The sequence below is a fragment of the Myotis myotis genome, unplaced genomic scaffold (assembly GCF_014108235.1).
Source record: "Myotis myotis isolate mMyoMyo1 unplaced genomic scaffold, mMyoMyo1.p scaffold_m19_p_13, whole genome shotgun sequence".
In the NCBI taxonomy this organism is placed as follows: Eukaryota; Metazoa; Chordata; class Mammalia; order Chiroptera; family Vespertilionidae; genus Myotis; species Myotis myotis.
The window spans coordinates 5,004,910-5,015,928 of record NW_023416317.1 but is presented as its reverse complement, the minus strand read 5'-3'; the positions used below and the strand labels follow the sequence as shown (position 1 = coordinate 5,015,928).

Genomic DNA, 11,019 nt, shown 5'->3' with positions numbered 1-11,019 from the left:
ATTTTGTACGAGGCATACTCAGATCTCATTTAATTCAGTATTATGTCACTTCAAGATACCTAGGTATAAACTCCAAGGTCTTAAATTTCCCAGCAGCTTTGGAAAACCACACTTGAGGCTGGCAAGGCAGGCCTGGCCCAGCCTTTGATTTTAAAAGGACCATAATTTTTTCCTCTGGAGAAGGTCAAGAAACAAGGTTGTAGCTACATTGTTTCCTGCCCCTTGCTTGCTGGTGGGAAGTTTCAAAATTGGCCTGGGGGCTGTTTTCCCTGGAAGAACAGGTTTGGCCTACCCTGGACCAATCAGATGTAAATTGACCACATTCTTTAAGAATTTGCTACAGGCAGGAAGCAACTAGCCCCTTTTCTCATTAGAAATGTTTTGGCCAGCCTTTTCAATAAACAAAGGGCCGTTTTTTTACCAGGCTACTTAGATTTTTATAATTAGAGATTTTAATAATTTTTGAGATTCAAATTCAATTATTTTAAGGCATTTACTTTAGCAAATTTTTGTAACAGAGACAATTTTACTGATTTTCCTTTTAGAGGTCTTAAAGTTAGCTTTGGAATAGGCTTCATTAACATTATTATGGAAAAATACCAATCTTGTTGCTAGAATTTCTACCCTGGGTCAAATTCGCCATTTTCTTTAGGAAATAATCAGTCTTGGGTTTTATTCTGCACATTTGTAAAGAAATTCCAGCTCAAAACTCTATCTAAATGTCCAAAATCGGAACAAGAGCTCATTAGTTCCAAGACAAGTTTTCTCTTTACACGTGAAAAGAAATCCCAGACGCATTTTAAATTTTTTTTCTTAATTAAATCTTTATTGTTCAGATTATTACATTTGTTCCTCTTTTTTCCCCCCATAACTCCCCTCCTCCCAGTTCCCGCCCCACCCTCCGCCCTCACTCCCCACCCACTGTCCTCATCCATAGGTGCACGATTTTTGTCCAGTCTCTTCTCGCATCTCCCACACCCCTTTCCCCCCCAAGAATAGTCAGTCCATTCCCTTTCTATGTCCCTGATTCTATTATGATCACCAGATTATTTATTCACTTGATTCTTAGATTCACTTGTTGATAGATGCATGTTTGTTGTTCATAATTTGTATCTTTACCTTTTACTTCTTCTTCCTCTTTTTAAGGATACCTTTCAGCATTTCATATAATACTGGTTTGGTGGTGATGAACTCCTTTAGCTTTTCCTTATCTGTGAAGCTCTTTATCTGACCTTCAATTCTGAATGATAGCTTTGCTGGATAAAGTAATCTTGGTTGTAGGTTCTTGGTATTCATCACTTTGAATATTTCTTGCCATTCCCTTCTGGCCTGCAAAGTTTCTGTTGAGAAATCAGCTGACAGTCGTATGGGTATTCCCTTGTAGGTAACTGAGTTTCTTTCTCTTGCTGCTCTTAAGAGTCTCTCTTTGTCTTTTGCTCTTGGCATTTTAATTATGATGTGTCTTGGTGTGGTCCTCTTTGGATTCCTTTTGTTTGGGGTTCTCCGTGCTTCCTGGACTTGTAAGTCTATTTCTTTCACCAGGTGGGGGAAGTTTTCTGTCATTATTTCTTCAAATAGGTTTTTAATATCTTGCTCTCTCTCATCTTCTGGCACCCCTATAATTCGGATGCTGGTACGCTTGAAGCTGTCCCAGAGGCTTCTTACACTATCTTCGTATTTTCGGATTCTTTTTTCATTTTGCTTTTCCAGTTGGGTGTTTTTAGCTTCTTCGCATTTCAAATCTTTGCCTTGATTCTTGCGGTCCTCTGGTCTGCTGTTGGGAGTCTGTATAATATTCTTTATTTCAGTCCGTGTATGCTTAATTTCTAGTTGGTTCTTTATCATAACATCGAGGGTCTCATTAGATTTGTTGAGGATCTCATTAAGTTTATCAGCGGCTTCTAGACAGTTCTTGAGAGACCTTAAAAGTGTGGTTCTGAACTGAATATCCTCCATTGACAATATTGTCCTGTTTCTTTGTCTCCGCATTTTTTATGCTTTCTTGGTGCACCCCCTAGTGGTCTTTGTGTGCAGTCCTCCTGTAGTTAAGCCTTGATTGTTGTAGTTAATACTAGGGGGATTTGACCTCCAGGCCAGCTGGCTGTGAGAATCAGCTGTGTCTGCAGTGGGAAAACTTCTGTCCTCTAGGGAGGTGCTAATCTAGCCTTTGCCTGAGGCTATCTGGCAAATGGCTCTGTGCAGAACTTGGGCGGGGCGGGTGGGTCGCTCGGGCTTGGGATCAACAGGGTGGGCTGGAGCGAGCAGTTATGGCGGCTCTCAGTTCCGTCCCTAGGGGCTCTGCCTCACAGAGTCCCAGCAACCGCTGCAAACCTCGGAGAGAAAGCTGCCTTCGAGTTCCGACTGAAGCCAGACAGTCCCGCTTCTCCCATTTGAGTCTGGGTCCCTAGAGACTCGCCCAGATCTGGAGCTCAGAATCTGAGACTCCCTCCCGATTGAAAGCACCAACTGCGCCCTCCCCCGCCAGCCCGCTCTATGCGCACTCCATACCTGAGTATTTCACTTCAGCACTGCGCCTCCTCTGAGTCTGGGTATGATATTCTCTTTCCTTCCAGTTGTAGAATTTCCACTCAGCCAGCCTTCCTGTGGTTCTGGATGATGTCCGTTCCGTCTTTTAGGTGTGTTTTGATTTGGTTGTTCAAGGCAGCAATCTCCAGCGTTAACCTATGCAGCCATCTTGGTTCTCCGCAAAGTATCTTTTTTCTAAATTTTTGTAAAACTTTTCAATTACGAGAAGGAGACTTTAAATTAGAGGAGGCGTCCATATTGGATCGCCATGTGCTCCCTTTTCCCTTCCACCACATCCTGCTTTGGGGGAAGTTTCAGCAAATGACTCAGATGGTGTATTTGTTCCCAAAGTCATGCTTAATAGAAAAACAGATTTTAAAGTTTTTTTTTTTTTTCCCCTTTTCGCTTTCCAAAGTAATAGCTAGCACCCAAGGTGACATTGGCTAGACTTTGCACTTCCCAACATGTTCTCAGGTAGTTTTTAAACAGAACATTAAGTAATCTCATTGCGGGAGAGCTTATAGCTCTGCACTCTCCTGCCACCTTTGAATCTCTCCAAACCAGAGAGAGATTCGGCAGCGGGGTTTCATTTCTTATTACAGATAGATTCCAAATACAAATTAAGATTTTAATTTGGATAAGAAAACACATTAAGATGACCATGGCACTCTTTTTTCAGCCTGATCTAAAAGAGTACCTTTTTCAAGAAAAACAAAGGTTATGTTCAATAATAACATGCAAAAGATTACCTTCTAAAATTTTAACGCTTTAAACATGCAAATCAAAAGTCTATAATAAAGTTTCTTAGTTTTTAAAAGCCAAATATACCTTTTTAAAGCCAAATCTACTTTTCTAAAGCCAAATCCTGCTCCGTTTGTTAGCCTGGTTAAGAAAATGTTCCCAGTGTACTTACAGACCCGGACTTCTGTAGTTGATCCTGGGCATTGCGTGCGGTAGAATCCCCCTCACCTTTTTTCGGTGAGTTTTCCACACCTTTTCGGTGAAAACTTCCTTTTCTCGTTCCAGCGAGACCTGCACTTCCAGATTACCCATCGGGTGCCAGATGTTGAGTGTTTCCTTCCATGTCCCGCGTGGAGTAGGGTTCTGTACCTGAAAGAGGAGCCGCACAACAAATGAGAGAAAAAGACACGAGATAATTTTGCAATATTGGAGGTCCAGGTGGGCAAGTCCAACTCAAGGAGAGGGACTTCCACCCATGCTCAGGCTGCTCCAATCTTTTATTGATCCGGAGTAGCCCTTAGGCAGGAGACCCACCATTAACAGGCAGACTAGCCCATCACCAAGGATTTACATAATAATAAATGGGGGAGTAGTTTCAGCTACCACTGTCTGGACAAACAGAGGTGGCGCCTAGCTCCGAGCTTTGCTAGGGCTTCAAAGGCACCCAGCCTTCAGGGGGTTTCGGGGAGTTCTCTGTCTATGCTTATCAGATAGTGAAGGCAATAAACAGTTTCCCACATCTGAGTTTTTCTTATTTGGGGTTCTTGGACTTGAATGTTTGTTTCCTTCCCCAGATTAGGAAAGCTTTAGTCATTATATCTTCAGATAAGTTCCCTGGTCCTTCCTCTTTTCTCTTCCTGGGACCCCTATAATACAAATTTTTTTCTGCTTAATGATGTCCCATAGATCTTATGATGTGTCTTCACTTTTAATTTTTTTAATTTTTTTCTGATCTGTCTAGATGAGTTCCCATGCTTTGTCCTTCAGTTCACTGCTTTGTTCTTCTGCTGCATCCAGTCTGACATTGAATCCCTCTAGTTACTTTTCAGTTCAGCTACTCTTCAGCCTTGTTTGTGACTTCTGTTAGGTGCTTTTTCTTTTTTACATTTTCTCTCTCTTTGTTGAAGTTCTCAATGTGCTTATCCACTCCTCTCCCAAGTTCAGTGAGCATTTTTATGATCACTACTTTGAATTCTTTGTCAGGCAGATTACTTCTTTGCTTTACAGAGTGTTTTTTTTTTTGAGGTTCTATATTGTTTTGTTTTGTTTTGAACATATTTCTGTCCACTTTTGCCTGATTCTACACATTAGATGAATCAGCTACCTCTCCCAGTCTTGAAGGAGATGATATGTGGGTATTACAAGCACAATCCCCCTGGCCACCAGAGCCAGACTCCCATGGGTGTCCTTGTGTAGGCTGCATGCCCACCTGCTGTGGTGGGGTGGAGGAGGCTGTGTGGGTGCAGGTGGGGTGCTCTCCCAGTTGGCTGGGACATGGTTGTGGCATGGAGGTTGCTTGGGCACTCCCACAGCTGCTAGGGAGGTGAGAGGAAGAATTTTAAAATGGTGCCAGGCATCCAAGACTAGCAAGGGAAGATCAGGTTGCAGAAATGGTGCCCACTAGTGTCTCTGTCCATGGAGAGGATCCCAATAGGTTCCCGCCTCTCTGAAGAAGCTTTAAGATTATTAATTGTGTCTCTTTCACATGTATTTAGGTACTTTTCAAACTGCTGCCTTTGTGCTAGGTCAACAGGACAAGCGAGTCTGCATGCACTCCCGTTAAAGTGACTCTCCATTCCTTAGAGTTCCATGATTTTCCTGCATGTAATCCCCACTGGTTTTCAAAGCAAGATATTTTGGCAGCTTGTCTCTGTAGAGCAGGACCCAGGATTTGGGGGTGCTTGATGTGTGGCACGAACCCTTGCTGCTTCTTCTTCTTTTTTTTTTTGTACTTGGGCCTTTTATTACAAGCACTCTCTATTAACACAGGAAGAGAGTAGAATGCATCAAACAGATTATAAGGCGGTTCATCATTCATCTTTGACTATATGCATTACAAGTGATTTTGTAAAAAGTCCTATGCAGAAATAGGGCATAAGTTTTACTGTAAACCTTTCACTGAAAGTATACAAATGTGATCTAGTTCTCAAATTATAAAATGAAACTTCTCCCAACTCATAGTCCAGAAAAATGCCTATCTGTTCCCTGTTGCCTGAATCCCATGTGACAGATGTATTTGCCCAGAGCTGAAGCTGCCAGCAGCCATTTCTTGGGGATGGTGGCATAGGAGCATTCTTGGGGAAAGATTCCTTACACACGCCTAAGGACCATGCCCCTGTGCCTCTTACTTCTACCTGCCAAAAATGCCTGCCAGCATCAAATCCCTTAGAACTCAGGACAGCTGGGTCAGAAGTGCGTGCCTGAAGATTTTGAAGACCAAATGATGTCCTATAGGTCACACTTTTTCTATCTCTTGAGATAATGAGACTTGGATGGGCTGTTTCAGGATCCAGTGTCAAATCTACCTGAAACGTGTGGATCATTTTATGCAGGCCCAAATAATGTGGGGGGAGAGAGCAACTCTCCTCCTTTAATTCATATAAAAAGGTGGCTAGAGTCTCTAGGATATCATACCTGTTGTGGATACTTTCAATACCAGTGAGTAAATCCACGTGTGTCTGCAAACACTTACTGATAATATCACTAAGCTGACTGTTTAATATGGAGCTGTGGTTTGATATTTGGTTTTTCTCTTCCATTAATTTTTCTTCAACATTTGTTGTTTCAGTTAGCAAACTGATAAGCATTGCATTCTGTTCCTTTTCCAAAAAATTTTTAAGTTGTTTAACTTCAGAGTGCAATTCATCCTTTTGATGTTCTATCCTCTGTCTCAATTCAAAACATTTCGACACTTGCATTTCTGACCGATTTTCAGTATCTTTAATCTGCTCGCTCAAGGACTCAATATAGCTCTTGAGCTTCCTCCTGTGAGTAGCTGCAGCTTCTTCAATGGGCATCAGGGGGTGATCCCCGTGATCAGAGGAGACCCTGCACTGGGCACACAACAGCTCCAGGTCCTTCTCACAGAAGAGGGCCAGAACCTCACAGTGTTTCTTACACAGGGGTTCCTCTTGCCTTTTCCTCTTTCCCCTCATGCCGGGAATCTGCTGAACAATCTCAGTCATGTGACACAATTGGGTGTTCCTCTTCAAGCTCCTGCCAGGGCAGTGGTGGAAGCAGACAGGGCAGGGAAAGGTGTCCTGTAGACCTTCCCAGCGATGGTGGATGCAGGAGGAACAGAAGTTGTGCCCACAATCAGTGGTCACTGGGTCTCTCAGGTAATCCAGGCAGATGGGACAGCTGGCCATTGTGCAGTGAGGGTGTCTGTCCCAAGACAGTCTCGTCAGTCCGTGTGATCCTCCAGGAGTGAGGAAAAGTGAGAAGCTGAGGTCTGCTCAGGCCTCCCTCCCTGTGGAAGCCACTAGGAGTTTCCAAGAAGAGTTCCAGCCACCAGCTGTAGTCCAGTCTTCTTGTCGCCCTCTCCTGTATTTCACACCACTTTGCACAAGGGTTGTAGAGTGCTCCTGGTCAAAAACCAAGCACAATCCAAGTCATATGTCGTTTCTGGAGCCTGCTTCTTTGAGTGAGTCCCTGAAGTGTGTCTCCAAGAAGAGTCTCCAAAGCCAGTCTCCTACCTGTTAAATGCTTAGTAATGTGAGCCTGGCCTATATATACCACTAGGAGGATTAATCTCTTTAAGACCTCACCCACCAAAGGCTCCTCCTTGGAGGTGGGACTTGTGGGAAAGGGTGGTACTAGGATGATCTTTACAAGTATGGTTGATGGGATCTCCTCTTATTCCTGCAGGATAAGAGGGACTGACCTTGTTAATATGCATAATTTAATTTTTACCTTTATAATCCTCCCTTGAATACTTCAACACCCTTTAATCCCATTTGGCTGAGGAGCAAACTAAAATGAACAGTAAAATCTTGCCATAGCTTAAGGGATCAATCCTTGCTTCTTGGTGACAAGTTCTGTGTTTCTGAGGTCCCTCCCAATTGTGGATTGCCCCACGTGGAGCAAGAGTGTATCTCTGCCTCTCCTGGCTGTCTCGATGTGGCTCTTTTATCCCACGTTGTAGATTTACTATTCATCTAGTTTTCAGGTCTCTTTCCAAGAACATTATTCCATATGCAGCTGCAGATGTGTTGTGTTTGTGGGAGGAGGTGAGTTCAGGCTTTTCCTACACTGTCATCTTGAATCCCTTTGCCTCTTTTCATGACAATTTGTATGTAATTTTTTTCAGCACCTCCGTGATATAGATCTGGGATTGGCAAACTTTTTCTGTAGGAACCATATTATAAATATGTTAGGCTTTGAGAACCATACAATCCCTGTTACAAAAACTCAACTCTGCTTCTGTAGAGGAAAACAGTCCTAGGTGATACAGAAATGAATGGGAATGGCTTCATCCCAACAAACTTTATGGCACAGACCAGACTTGCCAACCCTGGATGTAGATGATCATTCCCATTTATTGTCTTTTTATCTACAGAGGCAAGCCTTCAACACAACTCTGTCTGTGCCAGAGCCCGCCCTCTTAAACACGCCATTATATTACCTGCAATCAGGCTTCAGGAAGGTAGCATAGGCAGAGGGTTAATGGCTGGCTGGGAAGGAAAAACTGAGTGTGAGAAGGGAGACCAGATGGCAAAAACCCAAAGACAATCCATAAATATCTAAAATTAGGGTGGAAAGGCAGCAATGGCCGGGAGAGGGTGTGTAGAGGGTCGTTGTAGGAATAGATTGCAGATGAGTTTGTAACTGATTGATACACGACGGGGCACTCAGTCTGGGAATGCACATATAAGGTTGCCCAAGCATGATGTAACCCAGCTCCCGGTGGGGTGTGCATAACCTATGGTTACTGAAGAGAGAAAACTCCAAGGTGAGGCAGCCTGCCTGGGGAACCATACAGCTGCCCCTCCCCAAGCATGAGAGACACAGGGTTTGGCCGTCAGTGAACACCTCCTGAGTAAACAGCCCCTTTCCAGAGCCATGGCGGTGAGTCAGGGACCGGCCGTCTTCCGACTGGGACGGCGCTGACCCTGCACTTAATCAGCGACGTAACTGGGGTAGCCATTCAGCGCAGCTGTCCACAGTTGTGCCCTGTACACTCATACCCAGCTCGCAGCTGCAGGTTTTCTGCAGAACCTAAACATTTGTTTTGCATGTGTTCAGATTAGTGCTTATGCTTTTGTTGGTCCTGTTGCCTATCTCTGATGCGCAAGCTTTTTCTGATGTTCTGATCAAAAGAAATCCGTTCTTTTCCCAGTTTCCTGCCTTTGCACCTATGTTATAGCATTAGAGTCATTCTTTTTTAAGAAAAAAAATATAGATATATTTTACTGATTTTTTACAGAGAGGAAGGGAGAGGGATAGTTAGAAACATCCATGAGAGAGAAACATCCATCAGCTGTCTCCTGCACACCCCCTACTAGGGATGTGCCCGCAACCAAGGTACATGCCCTTGACCGGAATCGAACCTGGGACTCTTCAGTCCACAGGCTGACACTCTGGCCACTGAGCCAAACTGGTCAGGGCTAGAGTCGTTCTTAAATATAAATATTTTTATGCACATAGTTGTCTCCAAAATTTGATTGCAGGCAAGTTGAGGGTGTAAGTCAATGTCTCCGTTTTTCTTCCAGTCTCTGGGTTATCGAAAGTGGGTCTGCTGGCTGAATCCAACATCCGGTAAAAAGGCCCAGGAGTCTCATGAGGACCAGGGAGTGGATCATAAGCGCATTCAGAACCACAGCAGCGGAGACAGTGGTGCTTCCAGCTTCCCGGCACATTTCTATGCCAGAGAACATGCATTCAGAGGTACTTTTTTTTTCTGTTGATAAAAGAAATATTGGGTAGCAGGTGTTTGTTAATTTTAATGTATACATTTAAAAAGGTGTCCGCTGCTTAAAGAATATAGAAAATCAGGATGCTGCAGAGGTGGAGCTGACATGATTGCTCTCACGTGAGAACTGACACTGAGTTTCCAGTCCCAGACAGTGGACAGTGAGGGCAAAGGCTGGTAAATCAGGCACGACCACCTGGACTCTGCGTTTCTTGGTGTGGGATCTTCCGACAACAACCCTTGACATGTGGTTTGTTTATTTGGGAAGTAAACCCCAGCTTCTGAGGAGATCTCATTTAATCCTCACTACAGCTCCTTCATAGCGGGTGGGAGGAAACAGCCCTAGGGAGGAAAACTAACTTGGTCAAGGTCATGCAAGAAGTGCAAGACCGTCAACAAATAGTAGCCGTTGTTAATATTCGGAGATTAAGAATGCTGTAATAATAGCAACAATCCAGTCCTGTCTTGGTAGAGCACGTCAAGGTGCTTTCTCAGACGCTGGCTTATCTCGCTGCATTCACGTGAGGAAGCTGTGGAGTTGATCGCAATCCCAGGGCCCTTGTCTGAGTCTCTTCCCTACGGGCTCCCCACCTCCTTGGAGGCCTCAGGGACCAGTGTGCGGTGCCAACTGGCAGTTCGGCTCCCTTCTGGGTGTGGCTGCTTGTGTTTAATTCCCAGAAAACATTGCAGGAGGTTAAAGTATCTGTTTGCAGAAGTTTGGAAAATCTCACTGTTGCAAAGGTAAACACCAAACCTTCATGCGTGTTCCAGTCTCCCTCTTGCAGGATGGAGTTAGCAAACAGTCCATGTAACCACTGCCATTCTCTGGAGAGAAGGAAGATTCAGAGGGGCCACGAGGTCTGGAGAAGCAGCCGCTACAGGATTAAGACTTTGAAAATCAGCCTCTGGTGTTACACTGACATCTATGCGTTTTCCTCAGGGGTTAAAGGGGAACAGAACCAGGTTTTACAGAATGCTTACACAGGACAGTTTGCTGATTGGTACGTGAGGGCCCTGTGTCCTTCCTCTCACTTTGGGAAGACTACTGGTAGAAATAAGTGCATCACAGAGAAAGTGCCAGAAACCTTCACTGTCCACAGTTGTCCCCTTAACCGACAGACATGTGAGTTTCTCCAGGCAGGCGACAGCACGGCCGGACGGTGAATGGCTCACTGTGGAGTCAGTTCTTTATGTCACTTGTCCCCAATGCACTGAGGTACACACAGTTTTAAATGCACATAAAACCATCGGATTAATTAGGTCATCACTTTTGTATATTTGACCAGTTTTTTTCTGATGCTCTCATGATGAAAATGAATGTGAGACATAATTAAATGCCAGGTCTAGATTATTGGACTGTCAGAATCTAATAATAATAAAAACATTCCTCCTGGGTTTCTTCCTGATATAAAAATCAACCCCAAAGGGGTGAGAACAGAAGAGTGAAAGAAGGCTGCGATCGGAAACGTATCAAATAACGTGTGCATCCCGCTCCTTAGGACGTGTGTTTTCCACGGCACTGCGCGGCGGCCGAGGCTCGTTAAGGCTGCATCCAGATGCACGCTGCACGCCATCCTCGTGCCGAGCCGCGCTGGCTATTCTTTGAGTTACTCTCCCGGTTATCTGTTGCTGCTTAATAAGACCCGGCAGCCTCAGCAGCTAGACAAGAGCCACTGTGCTTGCTCCCAAATTGCAGCTGGGGTTGCTGGCTGAGGCTGGAGATTCCACCTCTAGGATGGCCCCAGTCCCCAGCTGGCAGGTAGGTGTGGCTGCTGCTGGGAGTCTGACGGGCCCCTGCCTGGGGCCTGGGTTCTCTTCCACGAGTGCTTGTCCACGTGACG

The 11,019-nt window shown here is 44.6% G+C and overlaps 1 protein-coding gene across 1 annotated transcript; it reads right to left on the bottom strand.

Moving 5' to 3' along the window:
* Nucleotides 1–5,297: 5,297 nt before the first annotated feature.
* On the bottom strand, nt 5,298–6,635 carry LOC118668571 (tripartite motif-containing protein 60-like). The gene has a single exon (XM_036333794.1). The coding sequence runs from the start codon at nt 6,633–6,635 to the stop codon at nt 5,298–5,300; it is 1,338 nt and encodes a 445-aa protein (XP_036189687.1).
* Nucleotides 6,636–11,019: the final 4,384 nt, after the last annotated feature.